The sequence below is a fragment of the Macrobrachium nipponense genome, chromosome 17 (assembly GCF_015104395.2).
Source record: "Macrobrachium nipponense isolate FS-2020 chromosome 17, ASM1510439v2, whole genome shotgun sequence".
Taxonomy (NCBI): Eukaryota; Metazoa; Arthropoda; class Malacostraca; order Decapoda; family Palaemonidae; genus Macrobrachium; species Macrobrachium nipponense.
The window spans coordinates 82,928,033-82,950,160 of NC_087210.1; the positions used below are offsets into that span (position 1 = coordinate 82,928,033).

The following is a 22,128-nucleotide window of genomic DNA, read 5'->3' on the forward strand; positions in this document are numbered from 1 at the left end:
GACAGCGAGTCGCCCTGGAAGATCCCTCTCCTGATATTAACCTCTGCTAGTTTTATTCCAGAGCTTATAAGTATTGTATTCCAGTTGCGCATTGTATTTTTGAGGAAGCTGATGGTATTTTCCTCTGCCCCATATATTTCCAGGCATTCTATTAGCCATGTGTGTGGTATCATGTCGAAGGCTTTCTTATAGTCTATCCATGCCATGCTTAGGTTGGTTTTCCTTCTCCTACTGTTCTTCATTACCATTTTGTCTATCAGGAGCTGGTCTTTTGTGCCCCTACACTTCCTTCTGCAGCCTTTCTGTTGGTGGGGGATGGTGTTTGTCTCCTCTAGGTAGTTGTATAGCCTTTCACTGATGATACTTGTTCGTAACTTCCACATTATTGGTAGGCAGGTGATAGGGCTGTAGTTACTGGCTATATTTCCCTTACTCTTGTCTTTTTGTACTAAGGATGTTCTTCCTGTGGTCATCCATTTGGGTGCATGGTGATTTGAGATACAATGCTGGAATTGTTCTGCTATTCGTGGGTGTAGGGCCTTGAAGTTTTTGAGCCAGTATCCATGGACTTCATCGGGACCTTAGGCTTTCCAGTTTGGCATTTTCTTTAGTTGGTGTCTGACTGTGTCTGTCGTGATCTCTGTGAATCTTTGTTTTATTCTCCCTTCTTCTTCTTCTTCTTCTTCTTCTTCTTCTTCTTCTTCTTCTTCTTCTTCTTCTTCTTCTTCTTCTTCTTCTTCTTCTTCTTCTTCTTCTTCTTCTTCTTCTTCTTCTTCTTCTTCTTCTTCTTCTTCTTCTTCTTCTTCTTCTTCTTCTTATTAAGGAGGCGCCCGTCTATTTAACAGTTTTTTTTATATAGGTTTCTAGGTGTTTCTACAAAGTTTTCTCTTTGCATCTTATAACCTGGTTTTCATCATAAGTGCATCAAGGTGAAATAAAAGGAAATTTAAAAGATCACGGAGGGTGAAGTGGTAATTAGCTGAGGTCCGCGAATGGAAGCATTAGAAAGAAATATATTAAGGGATTAGGTACGACAGAGACAGTAACAATATTGATGCCAGACTTAACATATTGAAACTGAAGTACTATGTTTGAAAGGAAAGATGAAGACGCGAGTCTTGATTTTTGTGAGAAAGAAGAAGACGCGACCGAGCAAATATTTCAGTGCAATAACCTCCAGGGGAATAAATAAAGAAATTGAAATGTAGGAACTAAAAACCACAAAGAAAGTAATGGAAGACAGAAAATATATACTATAACCTAGATAGATCTAGGAGTAAATCCTGTTTCATGAAGCAGTCATACCAAGTGGATAAGGACGAATTAATTTGATATAACATTAATTCTTACAGTTATTTGAAGAGAATCAACTGGAAATTAAAATTAAGCCATTAAAACACACAGAAAAATAGGTAATTAATTTCAAACACGTACAACGACGGGCAAATTACAACGAAAAAGAGAGCCGTTACATAGGGAAATCTCCCTTAGTACTACTAGCGCTACCGTAAGCAGCACCAACCTACCGTATTATTGAAGTAACTAACGTGTGTCAAGAGGTATTGGTTAATGTATTTTTGGTAATTAATCGTTGTATTAATTTGAAATTATTTTAATGCTTTGTAATAGCCTATAACTCCTGTATAACTGTTGAAATATCATTATGTCACTTACTAGTATGGCAGTAGGCCTAGCTAATCGATGCGATGTTGTTGGCTTTAGTAGGGCCTAGCTAGGTTAGGTAGCCTAGTTAGTAGCTACCTATACCACAGGTACTTTGATAGTATACCTAAGTAACGTGTTACATTGCAACATTTATATTTAATTATAGTAATAAACGGGCATTTTTGGCTTAATGTTGGGTTGAAATACTAGACCAAAATTTTAAAAAATGCAAAACTCAAAACTATACCTACCAGCCGTACTTTAGCGACCTGGTCCTAGGTATCTGTCGCCGACGATACTGATAGGCATACCCTAGCTTGTAGGCCTGTATATTTACGGCCTTTTTTTCGTTTTGAACCATTTTTATTTTCATGTCAAGGTCTTTTGTTTACTTTGATGATAGGGTAAAACACCGCATGGCCAACGACGATCAGTGCATGCCACCCTCCGAAAAAGTACATTATAGGCTAACGCGTCCTGACGCCGGAGATGGGCATCAGTCGCGACTTGTTGTTGGTGAGAAACGGAGCTAAAGACCTCTACTCTCCTTTCGAAGTAAGTATTTTTTCCAAAGTTAGAAATTAAGGCCAAATTTTAAGATTTAAACAGAGGGTACTGAAATTGGTCTCAAACGTAGTGCAAATCTCACCAAAACGCGTTCAACATTTTTACTTACAACTCGAGGTATTTAGAAGATTGAGTCCATCTCGATGTTTACGGAGTCGCTTGTGTCAATAAACTAACCATTTCCTGTGATAAATCCGCACACCACTTGTACCCGCAGACGCTGGGGCACTTTCATCACAACAATCGGAACACGGTCCCTTACCAGGACGTTTTTAAGTAAACAACTGTTTTGGTAGAAGAAGATGACAAAGCGTGCACTTAAATAATTTTTTAAATAAATAGTAAAACATCAATATTTTACATATTTATGATGATTAATTCGAAAATATTCGTTATTGAAAAAGTAACTCGATTCTGACTCAAATTTAAGTAATTATTTTTTGGAATTAGAACGTTCTTTTAAGTCCTGTATTATGACGTCACGACATCTTGACTTTCGTACCTATTGTAAATAATTGCTATACTCAACTTTCTCACAGAACAGTTTACCAGTTATTCATGCAGATTGTTATCAGCTATTCATGTAATTGTTATAATCGTATTGCGCATATATATCTTTATTATTTACTTTTTGGATATATGAAGATGTTCTGCCGGATTATCGCCGTAGTGTGACGCAATCGTTTTCGGTCCCTGGGCCTCTGTCTGTTTTCGCACCATAAGAAATCATGGGGCTGAATTTGCAATGACCAGAAAGTTGTTAAAAGAGGAAAGTTAGCATTGAGGGGCATATGTTTTGATTGAGAAAAATACAAATTTATTCAATAGCTAGCTTGTAAAAAATACTTGATTACAAAAAACTTGATTGACAAGTAAGCAGCGTACCTACTATGGGTTTCAGCAACAGTGCAAGCACGTTTTTGGGCAATACCTATTTCTGTAACGAACACTTGTATCAGAACGAGATTTTGCTATAGTGCATTACACCCAGTGCAGTAATTTATAAGGGTATCGTGAATCACTAATCGTAAAGAATAACGACACTTATCCTTGTACCAAGAAACAAAAATTCCATTATCCAGAAATGGATACGAACACGCGTAAAAAGCTCCACCCACCCTCCCCCCCCTACACCGCCACCCCTGTCCAGTGGCGGCTCGTGGCTATCATTCCGGGGTGCTGTTACTTAATTTCTTAGTTTAAGATTCCATTCATATTAACTGCAATAAACACACACATTGTATTAAATATATATACTATATATAAATAAAGGTTGTTTGCCACAAAGGAAAAAATGAAGAAAGCGAGATAGCCAAGTACTTTCGGTCCTATTCGGACTACGCTATTTTATATATATATATATATATATATATATATTATATATATATATATATATATATATATATATATATATATATATAATGCGTGCATTTATGCAGTTAATATGAAGGAATCTAAGAAAGATATTAAGTAACAGCACCCCCATGAATGATCCACGAGCCGCCACTGCCCCTGTCCATCCTTCCTTCGCCTTCATTTCTCTCTCTCTCTCTCTCTCTCTCTCTCTCTCTGTTGCCAATTGGTATGTGTTCACCCTCCAAACTGGGTATAAGACTTACACAAAACGTGGAAATTGGTGAAATCAGCCTATGTATTGAAAGTATATATACATAAATATTAAAGCAATTTTATCATTATTGCATTACTATGACAACTAGAATTCATGGAAACAGTTTATAATAATACATCGGCGTATGTGTGAAGCTCCACTAATGTGGCAATGACGATTTTGCCATTCTTAGCATGCAAACATTAAAGGTTACATTTATTTCTGGCATACAGTTATTAAAGAAAATTAAAATACTAATATAGACTTGAATCAATGAAAAGTGCAAAAAAAAAAAAATTATAATCCACTTATCCGTAGTCTGTTCCTCTATGGTTTTCGGCAGCCAGATGTACGACAAGGTTAGAAACATTGGATTGTATCTACTTTAGAAATATCTGTGATTTTTCGGGCTAATTTGGTTGCAAAAAAGGGATAATAGACATAAATTAAAATAACATTGTTAAATAACAAAGTAAAGTTGAACTAAATAACGATTACAGTAAACAATTTAGGGAATAAAACTTTGCAGTGTCGTCGTCTGCTGTTCGTAACTGTGTTTGTGGCGCGCGCGCTTAAGAACCAGGAACAGCAACTTGTTTAAATGTGGAGTGAATTGAGACCAAAATGTGTATAATAACAATCAAATAAGCACTGTGGAGTTTCAGTTGTGATGGCAGTAAGGATAAAAACCACTGATTACAAGGTAAAAATTAATTCAGTTCAAACCATGACCCCGGGAATAACAAGTTTCATACTTTCAGTAATATAGGCAACAAAATGTTGTTTTATTGTGCTGATTACAACTGCAGTCTTGAGTAAGAACAATAAACGTTACATATATATGCTAACATTATTCAAATGAGTGCTGGGAAAGATGGTGTCCATCTGTCCATCTGTGACCAGACCCTTCCATCCACACGGTAGCCGCCATATTGGATTACAAAACTGCCTTGAAAACATATTTTACGAAGAGCGTCACATGCTTATTTTAGTAGTTCGTATGGGGCTTTCATATATCACATCATGTTGACAAAACTTCAATCTTTTGAATGGTATGCTTAGAGTTGTAATTATATTCTTGTTTCACCAATTAAATATAGAGTGAATAAGACCCGTCCAGCGCGATGAGGGTTGGTCGTCCATGATGTTTTACCCTAAACCAAAATTTAAAAAAATGCAAAACTCAAGACTATACCTACCAGCCGTACTTTAGCGACCTGGTTCTATCTGTCGCCGACCATACTGATAGGCATACCCTAGCTTGTAGGCCTGTATATTTACCGCCTTTTTTTCTTTTTGAACCATTTTTATTTTCATTTTAAGGTCTTTTGTTTACTTTGATGATAGTATTCGCCGTCTTTTGTAGCCTACCAAGGGACAGGAACTAAGCCTAAACACGACGGTCACTACTAGTTACGATAGGCGCTAGGTAGGCCTATTGTAACCAGTGATAGGCATAGGGTGCTTTTGCAGAGCCCTACCCTGACCCTCTATACTTTTTTTTTTTCCATCTGTCCTCCGCCTGTGGTGGTCGCGCATGGTAACACTGCGTCCCGGGCATTAAATAGTTACACTATATATAATTTTTAGGTAAATAAAAGGATATCTGGGTGTACATTTGCAACTGAAAAGTGTTTTGATAATTTACTGTATGCAAATTACACCGTTAATATTCGAAATAGGATGTGATGTAAAGCCCGGGACGCAGTGTTACCATGCGCAAACACCACAGGCGGATGGACAGATGGAAAAAAACAGAGTATAGGCTTTATCTAGTAGGCCTAGGCTAACCTAACCTGACCCTAAAGTGCTGGGCTCCCACTAGGCTAGTGTTTCTTTTCAGTAAAAGCAACAGGTCAGGGGTAGTGTAGGCCTAAGTAGGCGTTTCAGAGGGAATATGACGTAACCAGACATTCCTTAACTTAACCTAACCTTGGCCAGTGTGTCCTAACCTGGCCAGGGGGCTTCTCCCCTCCTGGACCCCTTCAAGTAAAATGTGACCCCTTACTACTCTGAATTCTGCCTGACCCGTTTCATTGTTAAAATTTGGTGAAGTTGAAGTAGACATAGGTTGTAATTTGTCATAGAAATGACCATTGAAATTCATGTCAGATTATTATAGCCTAGGTTAGCCTAGGCTCTCAGTTAAACCTTATTTCAGATTCAGGATTTATGCCTAACATAACTAATAAGAGGCACAAATGACAAAAAATTGATTGAATAACCTGTAACATCAGAATGAATATTGTCGACCAGAGGTTGATGTGACCCTAGGCTAATATTGCTCATATGCATTTGTGACGTAAACAATTGTCGCATATGAATGAACAGAGTTAGCCTAACCTTGTACTTAAACCTCAAAGGAATATAACTGTATAAAAATTCATTCAATTTGAGACATGTACATTTGTGCTAAACCTGTTACAGGAAGGAGTGCAGTTACCCAAAATGGCAACAGAATGAACCTACAATAGGCTGGTGTGCCAAAGTGACAAATTCATAGTCTAATCATAGGTTACTTTATTAGACTGCTTACCCTGGGGGCAAATGTCGCACACTGGTGATTTCTTAACCATTACCAGATAAAATTAGACAAGAGCTGCATGGACATTTCAAGATTTATTAACAGCAATGCTGGCATGTCTGAGTGTTGAAATTCTTTTGTTGGAGTCTTGGAAATTTAGGACAGCTTATGTAATACATTTTACCTTAGGGTATGTTAGGCTGTGATAGGACTTATAGGCTAGTTCACAATTCAAGATAAATAAATTAGTTTTAATGCTCAAATTGGCATTACCAAAGGCAGGAGATGTTTCATCTTGAAGTAGTTTTACATTTCTTCAGCTGTCTATCTGAGTTATTCTATGCACAGTTTATATTTTTGAGCTTGCAAACACAAAGGGGAATGCTTTATTGCATTTTTTCTAATAATGCTTCTATGCGGAGACTAGAACACTTCTTGCAAAATGGAATTTACATCATCCACATAATATTTTGCAAGGTACATGTGCATCATTCAAAATATATACTACCTCTCATTTTGAACAATAGCTATACTGGTAGGGCCCAAGTGTATTCACAAAAGCAGCCAATTAAAAAACCAAAGAAATACCTAGCATAGCTTCAGTTTGCAAAGGCAGTGTAGAACACAGCAAGATGTCTGCACAGGGTAGAGGCCAAAGAAAAAGTGAGTGAGCCAGGTGAGTAAGCATTACCCCTCCGCTCACCAACATAACACCAATTAACAACCTTGTTACCAGGCGCCAACAACTGTCAATAGCTCACTCTGAGGAATACTCATACATAAAATGCTCTAGTTTTATAACTTGGACAAATACAAGTTACTTAAATTTAATGTTTGATGCACCTTTGAGGTTCTTTTTTTAAACAAATTAACCAGTTTTGTAGGGTACAAGCTCCCAGACAGGTAGCTAGGGTACTTTGCTATTTTAAGCTTGGATTTTCCTTTATAATGCTCATTATCATGGGAGGCTTATTTTATTTTTTGCATGCAAGGTTAAGTCTCAACAGTCTTAAGGATTCTGTATATGTATACCATATTTTTTTCCCAGGTGAAACAAATTTATCAGAATGATGGTCTTGACAAATCACCACAGAGCAATAGGGAGGGCAGTTCTTACAGTGGTGTGCAGCAGCCCTTATTCGTATCGTATACCATCATGTGCAGCACGATTATACTCTTCAGCTTCTTTACAATATTCCTGTATATGGTAAGTTTAAGCATTAACTTTTTTTTTTTTTAGTAAATTAAGAGTTCAGTATTATGTAATTGATAAATGCTCTGTGTAAAGAGGTATGCATGTACATGTAAGTACTGTATCATATTGTAATGTGTTTTCAGTCTGTAAAGTTAGTACGATGCCATATCTGTTTTGTAACTTTGAATGCAAGATCCTTGTTTATAGATATAAACCATTGCCTTGCAAAGTCTTATACTTTGATGTGCAATTGGCAACAGGATAAATACTAATTACTATTTGAAATCAAGAAAATCATATCACTTTAGGAAGTCAGAGATACTTCTCAGGGGGGGACAAAGCTTCCACATCTCTTATTCTTCATAATCATTATGAAGCCATAGGACACGAGTAGTGTATATGTAGAGCAGTGGCATGTTCCTGTCTGTGAAACTCATAACTGATTCAACAGTGATTATAAATTTGTATAATGACAGATGATTCCCATACATAGCATGTTATCTGTATTGGACTTCATTGTTTCTAAATATCTGAAGGACTTGGTCTCATTCATCTTTCTCCAACTACTGTATTGCTATTTCATTTCTCTGTATAGACTCTTTCCTCATTACTTCTGTTTTCTTAGATTTGCTCTGTAGATAAATTGTGCATTCTCTTCAGGAGGCTTTATCAAGACAGACAAATATGTGCTCAGTAGTACGTATATATGTTAGGGGGAAAGAACAAACCCCATGAAAAATGCATAAAGTTAATGAGAGACTATGAGATGTAGAAGTGTCTGCTGCACCTTATCATGTGCTTTGCTGGAAGGCAATTAACCTTGCGTGGTAGGCTTAGGCCAGGGCAGGTTAGGGCAAACTGGTAGCTATTGAATTCTGGTAGAACGAGTCTACATTCCGCAGAGTCGAGCGAAGCGCAATGGGAATCTTCTATAAAATAAAGGTGTGGGTATTTGTATGGTAGAAAAAATACAATGTTATTTCCAATTTGTTGTGTTTTACTGATGTATATCAGAGGTGCTGCTTATTTTATTCCAAATTCATAATTCAGTTGCAGATTACTTTTCACTTTTAAGTTTAAGCAGCTGTATGACTTTCATGTACAATAAACTGATTCGATTTTTATGTGCCTTTCAGGAGATCACATAGACATTCTTCTTTTCGCAAGAATTATATTCACTCAATTAAACAGTTACCTTTACTACACCAAGGTTTGCATGTACAGTGCTATTGTACAAAAGCAAAACAGATTGATTGTGAACCAATAAGAATACCTTCAGCAGACATTACAAATGGCAATGAAATGTCAGTCAGTGAAGCTCACATGAGTGCTTCCAAACCTGTGTGTGATGTTGAATACACAAATGAAGCTGAAGATGAATCATTTGATCGAAGAGCCTTGATAGAATTAGAAGTGGAACTTTTACGCCAAGATGCAGGCCAAGTCCCACACACACTCACTCCAGCACAGTGGGAAGAGCTTCTTGACAAACCATCTCGATCGTCTCGACAAAAATATTTGAGGTTTTTATTTTTGAACCAAAAGAAAAGAGAAAATGAGAAGCAGAAGAAGGAACTGAAAAAATTAGAAAGAGAAAAAGAAAGAGAATCTACACATAGATCAAGCAATCGTTATATATCAGAAGATGGACATATACAGTATGGGTTGTGGTGTAATACTATGTTTCTCCGTATTCACGATGCCTCAATGAATCACTATCACAATGGCAGAGTTATGTCAGCCCTGATGTACGGTCAGCCACTTGTTATTGATCTAGGTTTTGATGACCACATGACTACAAAGGAACGACAGAACTGTGCAAATCAGCTTGTGGTTAGTATCTAAAACTCAGTTCAGTTTCATGTGCATGATATATTGGATTATTATCTTAACAGATTTATATTACTATAATACAAATTTGTAATACGTATTAAGATTATCAGCAGTAGGTTGTAACAGGTATGCTATGACAAAGAAATTTACAAACTTTGTTTCTTGGTAGTTTCAGATGTGTATGTCATACTGAAAATGTTTTTGTCTTTGTAACAATGAAAATTTTCCAGGGTGCATTTGCCTTCAACCGAACTCATGCTGATCCATTTTATCTACATTTTTGCAATGCTGAAAGAAATGCTGATACTGTGAAGAGGCTACATCGTTTCATTCCAACGATGTACGATGTAAGTACATTTCTCTGTCAAGTCAGTGGGTTGTTTGTGATTGCATTGTTTGTAGAAGTTGAGAAAGACTTAAATGTTACATTTCATTTCACTAAACTACTTTGTATTATTCTTTACCAGTCCCATGGAAAGGTTGCTTGCCAGTATGTAATATGTTTAATTAGTTTGTTGTAAAGTACGTATTGGGCTTGTGTAAAGAATTTAATTTTTGTGATACGAAGTACAGAAATTTTAGATTGATTCTAAACAGTGAATTTTAGGTTACTTTACTCTTGATCCTGACATCGTGTTCTGCTTTTATTCAACAGCTTGATTTCCCCCTGACTGTCACTCCAGAAAGCTATCTCGATTGCTTTCCCAAAGAAAAACTTGTTTACCTCAGTCCTCACTGTAAGGAAGAATTAACAGAGTATGACCATGATGCTGTGTATATCATAGGGGGAATTGTAGACCTTGCTGATTCTGAACCTCTTAGCATGGCCAAGGCGAGGAAAGAAGGAATTCGAATGCAGAAATTTCCACTAGAAAGGTAATGTAATGATGCAGTTTGTTAATTAATGGGGTGTATATTGGAAACCAAAAAGCTCACATTGCTCAAAGTTACAATTGCAGTGAGAAAAAGATATACCTATGTAAAATTCTATCATCCTTGACTAGAATAACTGTAAAAAAATGTAAAAAACCTAAAGACAGTGTTTCATATATATTTGCTATGCACTTTATCCTGTAATCTTTAGTAGTGGAGAGGGATACAAAGGACAGATTTGTACAATACATATGTGATTAATTAGTGCAGCTAAAAACTGAGATGCAGAGAAGAATTGTGATTGTTTACAAAGAAATGTGCAATATATAGAACAGTCAGATATTTACATGTAAAATGAATGGCTATTGGATTAGACAGCTTCCCGCATTCTCTGTTGATTTGAATTTTGACCATTGAATGACCAATATTGTAGTACAATTAAGTGTTTTTATATCCCTGGTTTTCCGAGTTATTGGAAACTGGGGACAGCAACAGTAGAGTTGCACTGCCGACTATGAATGTATTTGCTGCATAAGGTAATTCTAGTGGGATATTTGCTCATATGAGTTTCTTCCTTCATTGAGTTCCAAACATGTTTATGGTTGTAGAGGTAGTTGCCAAAGTCGACCCAAGACAGGACTTAGGTGGGCAGTATTATGTGAAGGCCAAGATTCTTAGGCTTGATTGTTATATCAATAAACACTGGTCAGTTAGACTAAGTTTAGTTTGCAAGGAGTTGCTTGTCGTGCAATGATTGGGTGAATGATTGTCTGTATTTGTGATACTGTAGTATAGTTATTGTAATGTTTTCATGCTCTTTTTATCCTTTTTTTTTACTCAAGGTTTTACAGAGAAATGTTTCTTATATTGCAGGTATCTTGAGTGGGGTGTTGGTGGTAAAAGTCTAACAGTCAATCAGACCGTGAACATAATGCTTGATTTAAAGCATACAGGTGAGAAATGCATGTCAGAATTAAGTTTCTTTCATTGTAGTGAATATTTTTATCCTGGTACTATTAAGTAAAATAACTTGGTCATACATTTACGAACCTTTTATTTTAATTATGCTACATTTCTTAATAAAATGTGTTGTTTACTGAGAATAGTTGACAGTAAACTGTGATCAGCAAAAAATAATTCAATTCAGTACTTACCTGTGATGAACACCATGAATATTTTCATATGTCTGTCATTGTCTGCTCAGGAACTTGTGTGGCAATATAGAAACATCACTAGTGTAATGAGTCATTTCAGCAATCTCTGCTTTTGCAATGTATATTTTGTTTGTTTTCTTGCTGTGCGAGATCCATAAATGTGTAGTGTAACCTCTTTTTTTTACGTGTTAATCATGTAGTTAAGCTACCTTAACATAAAGCTTACTTATGTTGTTATTTCTTTGGCATGAAGACTAACTGCCTTTACAGTCAATACCGTACTTTTATACCATGCTATAGAAGTCTTATTCCAGTCAATACTGTACTTTTATACCATGCTATAGAAGTCTTATTCCTCTACTTGTCACACTAGTAAATCACCTTTTTCCTTTTGTTGTATTGTTTATTACTCCTTTTCCCACACTTTTGTCCTATTTCTTCTTGTCGTGTTTTTATATTTTATTTTGTGGTCAGCTCATCTGTAATTGATTTTCTAGCTGTTGCCCTTTTTATTGTATAATTTCATACAGTTTATTTGTAGGTTCATTGTTAACAAATTATTTTTTGATGCAGTGCCAAAGCTAAACCCTAAAATGTTCAGGTTTTGTTACTTCTGTAATTCTTAGAAGTAATTGGTCCTTTTGAGTTTTAAATTAATATGCTATATTTTAGAAATACTATGCTTTATTTACATCTAATGGATTATGTATTGCAGGTGACTGGAAGTATGCATTGAGACATATACCAAAGAGAAAACTGAAGAAATATGAAGACAGTCAAGAGGAACTTAAAGATTATATTAGAAAGCAGCTAAGAAAGAAGCCAAGATATATTCCAAGATCAAATTATCAGTGAGTAATCGTTATGTATATGTAATTGCTCATTTCATGTGACTAGAACAATGTTGTAGTATACTGTGCCACTGTTCATTATACTCAAGGAGGTAGGTTTACACAAAATAATGACTTAGAACATTGTAAGTTCCAAAGCAGAACAGAGAAATAAGAGATGATCTAAGAAAAGTGATGGAAAAATTTGATAAAACTTTCACATTATAGTGAGAAATGAGTCTCCCTATAACCTGTCTTTATTGAGAGCTGGCATTAAATATTTGGTACATATTACTGAAGGTAATTGGGATTAGTATACTAAAGCTGAATCATTGCTGAAGCGTTTGCATATCCATGTGTTCTTACGTTTTCCATAATGGGGGTGCCCAGTCATTGATTATGCAAGATAGTATACATACTGGGATGACACATTTAGGGGTTCATCATGGTAGGTTGTAACACCAGAAAAACCCCAATACTTAATTAATTCATGATGGCAGTATAATACAATATTTGTAAAATGATATTGTTAAATTACAATAAAGTTTTGTACATACTTACCTGGCAGATATATACTTAGCTATAGTCTCCGACGTTCCCGACAGAATTTCAAATCTCGCGGCACACGCGACAGGTAGGTCAGGTGGTCTACCTTACCCGCCGCTGGGTGGCGGATGTACGAACCACTCCCGTTTGCTTGTCAGATTTTTCTCTTCCACCTGTCTCCTGAGGGGAGGCTGGGTGGGCCATTAATCGTATATATCTGCCAGGTAAGTATGTACAAAACTTTATTGTAGTTTAACAATATCATTTTTGTACATGAACTTCCCTGACAGATATATACTTAGCTGATTGGCACCCTTGGTGGAGGGTAAGAGACAGCTAAATAATACAGGTAAGACGGGAAACAACTAATGTTGTAGGATATAAAAACCTTGGTTCTCACCTTTTCAGGATGAAGACTTCATAGATACTGTCTCTGAGTCTGCATTGCCTGGAGAGCTACAGCTAGGACGTGACCTGATGCTGAAAGACTCTCGGATCTACCACTGGGATATGTGATCCCCTATTGTGGTAGAATCCAAGTCGGATCCTGTTAGAGGGACCTTGTCCGCTTACCTAACAGATCCTTACCACTACCTCTGCAAGGAGCCAAAACCCACCAGACCACCTAACCAAAATACAAAGGGTTAATATTACGACAAAAAGAGGTGCCTCCTGCAACCTCTTTCAGACAACCAAAAAACACCAATAAAATGTAGGGTAACATATAAAAAATTTACACAGGATAAGTTTCAGCTCCCTGCCCCAGCACCGAATCCGCCGATACGAAAGGACCCAAGGCGAAGCATTTATCATATGTGATTTTTACATCACGTAGGTAGTGGTTTGCGAAAACCGATTGGCATCTCCAAAAAGTCGCCTCCATCAAGTTCCGCACAGACATATTTTTTCTGAATGCAAGCGAAGTTGCGATGGCTCTCACCTCGTGAGCTTTCACTTTCAGTAGTCTAAAATGTTCTTCCTTACAGGCAACATGTGCCTCTGTAATAAGGCTTCTCAGAAAAAAGGAAAGAGCATTCTTCGACATGGGCCGAGTGGGGTCCTTTACGGAGCACCAAAGCACATCTTGATAAGCCTTAAGTTGTTCCTTCCTCTTAAGGAAATACTTCATAATTCTCATAGGGCAAAGAGTTCTTTCAGGCTCTTCCCCTACTAGAAAAGATAAACTACGAACTTCAAAGCTCCTGGGCCAAGGGCGTGATGGGTTTTCATTCTTTGCAAGGAAACTTGGAAGAAACGAACACACCATAGAATCTTCCTTAAACCCTACATTGCCCTCAATAGCTTGGAGCTCACTCACTCTCTTAGCTGTAGCTAGGGCCAAAAGGAAGATAGCCTTCTTCGTCAGATCCTTGAAAGAGGCTAAGCCAGGAGGTTCGAATCTAGACGATCCAAGGAATTGTAGAACTACGTCTAGATTCCAGTTCGGTACTACATGAGGACGCTTAATGGTTTCAAATGATCTAATAAGATCATGCAGATCCTTATCATCGGATATATTTAAGCCTCTATGCCGAAATACCGCCGCCAACATACTGCGGTATCCCTTAATAGTTGACACAACCAGATGACATTCTTCTTTGAGGAAAATAAGGAAATCTGCAATTTGGGTCACAGAGGTACTGGAAGAGGAAATGTTCTTCCTCTTGCACCAACGTCTGAAGACATCCCACTTTGACTGGTATACACGCAAGGTGGAAGGTCTCCTCGCTCTTGCGATTGCTTTAGCAGCTGTTGCTGAAAAGCCTTTCGCTCTGACCAAACTTTGGACAGTCTGAAGCCAGTCAGACTGAGAGCGAGGAGATTTTTGTGGTACCTGTCGAAGTGGGGTTGTCTGAGTAGATCGCTCCTTAGCGGGAGCGATCTTGGAAGGTCCACCAACCATTCCAGTTTTTTTTTTTTTTTTTTTTTTTTTTTTTTTTTTTATTTTTTTACCTCTGTGAACCATTCTTGGGCCGGCCAAAAGGGAGTGATTAAGGTCATTCTCGTTGAATCGGACTCTACGAACTTCTTGATGGTTAGCCCCAGGATCTTGAAGGGGGGAAACGCGTAGACGTCGAGTCCGCTCCAGTCTAGCAGAAGAGCATCTATTGTAATGCCTCTGGATCCGATATCGGAGAGCAGTAAGGATCCAGCCTCTTGTTCTTTGACGTGGCAAAGAGGTCTATGTGTGGCCTGCCCCATAACTTCCACAGGCTCTGGCATACATCCAGATGAAGGGTCCACTCTGTGGGAAGGACCTGATCTTTCCTGCTGAGGAGATCTGCTCTTACATTCCTTTCTCCCTGCACGAACCTGGTGAGAAGCTTGATTCCTCTTTCTTCTGCCCACAGAAGAAGGTCTCTTGCTGTCTCGTACAGGGAGAAGGAATGCGTCCCCCCCTGTTTCCTGATATATGCCAGAGCTGTAGTGTTGTCCGCGTTGACCTGCACTACCGATCTTCTGACTTTGAGCTCGAAAGCCTTCAGAGCCAACCACACAGCCATCAACTCCTTTCTGTTGATGTGCCAGGCTACCTGGTCCCCCACCCAGGTACCTGACACTTCGCTGGTTCCCAGAGTTGCCCCCCACCCCGTGTCCGACGCATCGGAGAACAACACCAGGTTGGGGGTCTGGGATTGAAGAGACAGTCCCTTCGCAAAGAGGTTGGGATCTGTCCACCATAAGAGATGTTTATTGACGTCCTGGGATAACGACAGGGAGAATGTCAAATCCTGAGAACGACGACTCCAATTCAGATGAAGAAAGAATTGGAGCGGTCTCAGGTGCAACCTTCCTAGGGAAACGAATTGCTCCAGCGAGGAGAGCGTCCCCAGCAGACTCATCCACTCCCTCACTGTGCATACTTCTTTCCCTAAGAAGGTTGTTACTCTCTCGAATCCTCGGGCTATCCTTTCCTGAGAGGGAAAAGCCCGAAAACTCAGAGAGTTCATCTGTATCCCGAGATACACACACTCTTGCTCGGGAATTAGTGACGACTTCTTGAAATTGACGAAAAGTCCCAACGCCTTCGTCAGTTCTAGAGTTACTTGTAAGTCCTTCAAACAACGATCTTCTGAATTGGCCCTTATTAGCCAATCGTCGAGGTACATGGATATCCTCACCCCTTTCAAATGAAGCCATTGAGCTACATTCCTCAAAATCCCCGTGAACACTTGAGGGGCCGTCGAGAGGCCGAAACACAGAGCCCTGAACTGAAAAATTTTCCCCCCCATCATGAATCTGAGAAACTTCCTCGAGGAAGGATGGATCGGGACATGGAAGTAAGCGTCCTGTAAATCCAAGGAAACCATCCAGTCCCCTGGACGAAGTGCTGCCAGCACTGATGAAGGCGTTTCCATCGTGAACTTCTTCTTTTCTACGAAGAAGTTCAGGGCGCTTACGTCCAACACCGGTCTCCATCCCCCTGAGGACTTCGGAACTAGGAAAAGGCGGTTGTAGAAGCCCGATGAATGATGGTCTGTCACTAGTTCGATAGCCCCCTTCTCCAGCATCTGATCTACTGCTAGATGGAGAGCTTGATTCATGATGGGGTCTCTGTACCTGGCCGTCAGTTCCCTTGGGATAGTCGTCAAGGGAGGTCTTTCGACGAAAGGGATGAGGTAACCTCTCCTCAAAATAGAAAGGGTCCAAGGATCCGCCCCTTTTTGGGCCCAGACTTCTGCAAACTCTAAGAGTCTGGCGCCCACCGTTGTTTGAAGGACTTGCAAGTTATTTGGGGGCTTTAACAGACTTGGCGAAAGTCTTACCCCTTCTTGAAGGTCTACGACCTCTAAATGTAGAGGTTCTTGATGAAGACGCCCCTCGAAAGGGTTCTCGAACACTTGCCTTTTCCTTCTTAGCCTTGGTAGGGAAGGAAGGGCGAGGTTTTCTTGCCGACTGTGCCAAAAGGTCCTGGGTGGCTTTAGCCGAAAGTGATCTCGAAATGTCCTGCACTAGATGTTTAGGGAACAACTGAGCAGACAGAGGAGCAAACAGCAAAGAAGACCTCTGGGCATGGGAGACAGACTTCGTTAAGAAGGAACAATAAACAGACCTCTTCTTCACGATCCTGGCCCCATACAGGGAGGCGATTTCACTCGCTCCGTCTCTTACCGACTTGTCCATACAAGACAAAACACACAAGAGATCTTCTGGCGAAAATGACTCTGGCACTTCAATTTTCTTGGCTAGGACCCCCAACGACCAATCAAGGAAGTTAAATACTTCTAGCACTCTAAACATGCCTTTTAGCATGTGATCCAATTCATTCATTGCCCAAGTCGTCTTAGCAGAGTTAAGGGCAGTTCTCCTTGTCGAATCTACCAGCGCCGAAAAATCCGAATCAGCCGAAGACGGTAGACCCAATCCTAAGGACTCTCCTGTTTCGTACCAGAAACCAGCGCATCCTGATAACTTCGAAGGAGGAAAAGCGAACATCGTTTTCCCCGCTTCTTCTTTGGAAGCCATCCAGGAACCAAAACTCCTCAGTGCCTTCTTCATTGAAAGAGTTGGCTTCATCCTCACACAAGAAGAACTCTTCGCTGTCTTCGCCGTTGAAAAAGTGAGTGAGGAGAAGGAGGAGCCGTAGGAGTAAGGGAATCCCCAAAAACTTGCAAAAGTAGCTCTGTAAGCTTCTTGTAAGAAGACACAGCAGCAGAAGTGTTCGGTTCCTCATCCGAACCTTCTAGGACGTCTTGTCGAGGCGAGCGCGGAAGATCCTTAGGTGACGAAGGGATCCTAGTAGGAGTTGAGCGAGAGGTTGGAGAACGCCCTCTCTTAGAAGAGTTCACATCCACTGGAGAACGATGAGAAGATCTGGGTTGTCTACGATGAGACTCCCTCTTCGAGGTAGACGGAATCTCAGCCGAAGGAGAGGTAGGGCTCCTACTCCGAGAATCCTCGGAAACATCCACAGGGCGCTTACGAGGAGGCGAGCGCCTACTAGACTCTTTGCGCCTATCCTGAGGCGAGCGGCTGCCAGGAGAAGAGCGCCTATCGGGAGCAGAGCGCTTGCGCGGCTCTCCATACCTGTCCAGTTGAGTACGATCAATGGAAGTTCGACTGGAAGGCGAAATGCGCCTACTAGGAGAAGGCTGCTTGCGAGACTCTTGACGTCTAACAAGAGGGTAACATTCAGGAGAAGGGCGCTTCAAAGCTAACGAGCGCCTACCTGGAGAAGGGCGCTTCCGAGATTCCTGGTGCCTACCAAGAGACAAATGGTCAGGAGTAGTGCGCCTAGAAGCGGGAGAGCGCCTACACGGAGAAGGGCGCTTGAAAGACTCTTGTTGTCTGCCCCGAGGAGAATAATCAGGAGTATGACGCCTTAAAAGAGACGAGCGCCTACTAGGAGATCGATGTGCAGTAGGCTCTTGGCGCCTACCTTGCGGGGAGCGGCTAACAGCAGGCCGTCTATCATGCACACGACTCCTACCAGACTCTTGACGCCTGTCAGGAGAGAAGTCACGATCCGACACTCGAGGAGAGTGACATCTGGAAGAAGAACGCCTACTTGTATAAGGGCGCCTTCTAGGATCTTGAGGCTGCTGAGGAGAAGTCTCACGCGAGGGAGTTGAAGAAATAGCGTGATGAGCAGGTGCAGTGCGCTTACCGGAAGCGGGAATCCAATCTGGAGAAAAAACTTCTTTCTCCATAGAGTGTCCTACTGATGTTTGGCGCCTTGAAGTCGAAAGAGAGCCAGGCGAGCGAGGGCGCTCACGTGAGCCCCTACCTTCATACGAAACCTCACCATATGAAGGAGAACGCCTAAAAAGAGGAGAACGATCCTCTGAAGAGCGGCGCCTAGATCTCTTGATCGGAAGGGAAACGTCCTTCTTCCTACGTGATCTAACTGCTAGAGAGTCTGCTAGCGCCGTGATCTGAGCTTGAAGTCCCGCGAGTACTCTCGTAGGAGAATCTTGTTGTTCTTCCTCGGAAGCAGGCGCCGAGCGAGGAACGCGAGAAGAAGAACGATCGCAGGATTTCTTGGGTTTTTTCGCCTCCACCGACGATTCTTCCGGGAAAACCTCCGGACTAGAAGCCAAAGGACTGCAGGGAGCCTTCCAAGCCCTCTTCAACGGGCGTGACGCATCCGGGGAGTTCCAACCTCTCTTCGGAGAGGGAGAAGACGAAGAGGAGAAGCATTGGCGTAGGAGCTCCTTCTTGTAGCGATCCGAGGCAGCCTGGGAGCGTACTTCAGGATCTGCCGAGGGACGCCTGACCGGTGGGGGTTCTCCCTAGCCCTCTTGCGGCTTTCGACTTTCCTACTCCACTGGAACTGGGAGTCTGGAAGAGGTCTAGGCCTAGAGGCACTAAAGAGCCGGTCAGACGCACCCTCCACAACACTGGGGACACTGCACTGATCACTAACACTCTCCTTACCTTCCAACTGACGAATCTTCTGATCCATAGAAAGAATCGTGGCTCTCAGAGCTGCCGCCTCTGAAGGCGAATCTTCGGCTTCGGTGCGGGGAGCAGGGGCTGCAACTTGGGAAGAAGGTTCTAATTCTACGTTAGTATTAGGATCCACATCCAACTCACTCATTCTAGATCTACTAGAACTTCTAGAGGAAGCCTTACGCACTCTATCACGTTTCAACTTCCTAACATAAGAAGAGAGAGCCTTATATTCTTCTTCATTCAATCCCTTACATTCACTACAAGGGTTAGCAAAAGAACATTCATTCCCCCTGCATTTCATGCAAACCGTGTGAGGGTCTACCGAAGCTTTCGGCAACCTCACCTTACATCCTTCATTCACGCAAACCCTAAACAAAACCGAAGTTTTAACTACTGAATCTAGGTCAGACATCGTTAAAGAAAATGCAAATCAAAATCAAACCGGTCCAAAATCAGCGTATGCCAAGCCAAACAAAGCGAATACGTCACCAAAAGAAGTCCAAATTAACTCCAGGCAAGCGAGAATCGAAAAACTATCGAGAGGAACCGACAACAGTTGTTATCGTTTCCGCGACAGAGAAAAATCTGACAAGCAAACGGGAGTGGTTCGTACATCCGCCACCCAGCGGCGGGTAAGGTAGACCACCTGACCTACCTGTCGCGTGTGCCGCGAGATTTGAAATTCTGTCGGGAACGTCGGAGACTATAGCTAAGTATATATCTGTCAGGGAAGTTCATGTACAAAAATATAGTTGTATTTAGTTTAAACTACTAAAGTACTTCAGCCAATCAGAAGTAAAAGCTTCATGAAAGACCCATCAGTCATAGTTATTAGTCATGGTTATCTGTAATATTCAGTGTGAAATTCCTCAACATATATATCTTCTGATGTCTTGAAGGAAGAAGCAGAATAGCTAGAAATAACTTCATGCCAATGTGCCTTCAAGTCTATTAGTATTGGTTGTATCATTCTTTTGTGTGTGTTGAACTGTTATAACACTACAAGAATTCTTGTCAGTTTACTTCAACAGTTTAGGAACCTGGCTCTTTTCCATCCTTTTTAATTTTTTTATTTTTATTAACTGTCAGTTTCTGGATATCATTGTCCAATCGGACACTTCTCTTCTCTTCACACTTTTCATACTTATCTCATGAAAGGTTTTAATAGTCACTTGTTACAGGCTGTGTCCTGCAGTTTTCCTGTAAGTATTCAGCCACATAAAATCACAATAGATTTTCCGTATGTAGCTAAGAGTATATCCTGTCTCCATTGAAGATGATTCTTCTGGATTTTGCATCTTCAGGACAAATCAGTTCCATTCAGCTGTCACTAGTACAGATGACTGGAATTCAATAGGATTGTATTTTGCTGCTGGCTTCGTGAAGGTGATGCAAAATTCAGGCAGTCAGGACTGTTCTGCAGCATCCTTTGCCATCCCTTCTTTTGAATCTTTGCAGAGAAAAGGAGGCTGTTCTTTTCCTTGTTAAAGCAGTTTACCTTCGTCTGTTGAGGACCAGAGAATCTATGGTAGATTCTGTTTTACTTTTTCCTTGTGGAGTATCCTATAAAGTAGATTCCTAGTCAGTTAATCTCATACTGGTTCAAAGAAGTTATCCTTAGGGCCTGCTGCAACATGTCACATAACGTAGCCTTTTTCATATCTTTACATTAACCTTAATGTCAGTACAATTTTAAATGCAGATACTTGGAGAAGCCAGTGAACCTCTGCCAATTTTTTTACTCACCTCCAGTCAACTTTTTAAAATTTTTGTCTAAAAGATATCATTAATTAATGGATAGGCATTTTTTTTTTTAAGGACCAGTATCACCAGCAGGGTTGATAGTTACCGTATGATAATCATTATCTTATTTCCCATCCTGCAGTTTTCATATATCATCTTGAGAGCTTTGGAGTAAATGGGTTATTAGCAAGTACTATATCTCAAAGATTTGGTTCTAGTCCCCAGCTCACCAGAGCCTAGGGTTAGGTACTTATTTTGCAGTTCATATTCAGCGTCATATGAATGTAATTCAGGTTATGTGATTGATTGGTATATGTGATTGATTAGTTTTTTGGTAAAACAAATATAATTTATTTTTTATATGAAAAAATAGATTTTTCATCTTTCAAAAAAATTTCTCTCATCCCACCCCTGCTGATCTTATGCACTGTCCATCCAGACCATTAAAAAGGTAGACCAGGTGATTGTTGCACACCTGTGGATCAAGACAACCCATGCCTAGAAGTACCATGTCTTCCTCCTATTTGTTAGACAAAAACTATAATGTATGGGATATTCAAAGATCATGAATGTAGACTGTATATACAGGATGAGTTGGCATGAAAAAACCAGCCTTGTTTCAGAAGAAATTGGGTATTTATCGCCAATTTTTTAATATTTCCAATATATAACTATTATAAACTTTTGTTTGCTGGAAAAGTTTTTGATCTATAACTAAGTTTTCTAATATTTCAGGGTCAAGAGATTTTATGAGGACTAGAAGGTAACAGATTGCAAGCATCATTGAAGCATGGAGGGGTCACGTTGAAATTTAAGATTTTCACTGAAGAATATGATGATCATAAATGTTTATTTTACCTAGCTCCTGTGTCAGGATTTTCAATATAGAGTAAGAAAATGAAAAGCTTAGTTTCAAAACATATTCCATATTTATATGTACATGTATTTATAAACAATTAATGTGTATAAAAGTTATGTAAAAGTAATCAAAATTAAATGCATAACAACTAAAAGAAATCTTGAAGTTACTGTTAGCTGTAAAGTGACCTCTTTATTGGAACAATTTGAAGACGTAACAAACATTCTTTGTCATTTTACAGAAAAAAGTGTTGTTATTATAGTTAAGCATTACTAAAAAAAATTTTCAGATAAATTGTTGTACAAAGTGTAATTAAAGCAAGTGATTTCCTTTA

General features: G+C 39.9%; 1 protein-coding gene across 5 annotated transcripts; it reads left to right on the top strand.

Moving 5' to 3' along the window:
* The first annotated feature begins 1,467 nt into the window (after positions 1–1,467).
* Positions 1,468–22,128, top strand: LOC135196383 (mitochondrial ribonuclease P protein 1 homolog). Of its 5 annotated transcripts, XM_064223177.1 has the most exons (9): positions 1,505–1,559; positions 2,069–2,220; positions 7,414–7,572; positions 8,697–9,393; positions 9,624–9,740; positions 10,049–10,269; positions 11,140–11,219; positions 12,136–12,271; positions 21,671–22,128. In XM_064223177.1, exons 3-9 carry the CDS (start codon positions 7,433–7,435, stop codon positions 21,693–21,695), a joined length of 1,416 nt encoding a protein of 471 aa, XP_064079247.1. In that variant the 5' UTR covers positions 1,505–1,559; positions 2,069–2,220; positions 7,414–7,432; the 3' UTR covers positions 21,696–22,128. The 5 variants fall into 5 exon arrangements, with proteins under 5 accessions (XP_064079246.1, XP_064079245.1, XP_064079248.1 ...); XM_064223176.1 differs by lacking the exon at positions 2,069–2,220 and having other exon boundaries at positions 1,468–1,559; XM_064223175.1 differs by lacking the exon at positions 2,069–2,220 and having other exon boundaries at positions 1,481–1,580.

Coding starts and splice junctions, on each gene's coding strand:
- LOC135196383 (XM_064223176.1), top strand. CDS start 7,433: ATGATGGTCTTGACAAATCACCACAGAGCAATAGGGAGGGCAGTTCTT. Junction 11,220..12,135: donor GCTTGATTTAAAGCATACAG/GTGAGAAATGCA, acceptor TATGTATTGCAG/GTGACTGGAAGTATGCATTG. Junction 12,272..21,670: donor ATTCCAAGATCAAATTATCA/GTGAGTAATCGT, acceptor CTAATATTTCAG/GGTCAAGAGATTTTATGAGG.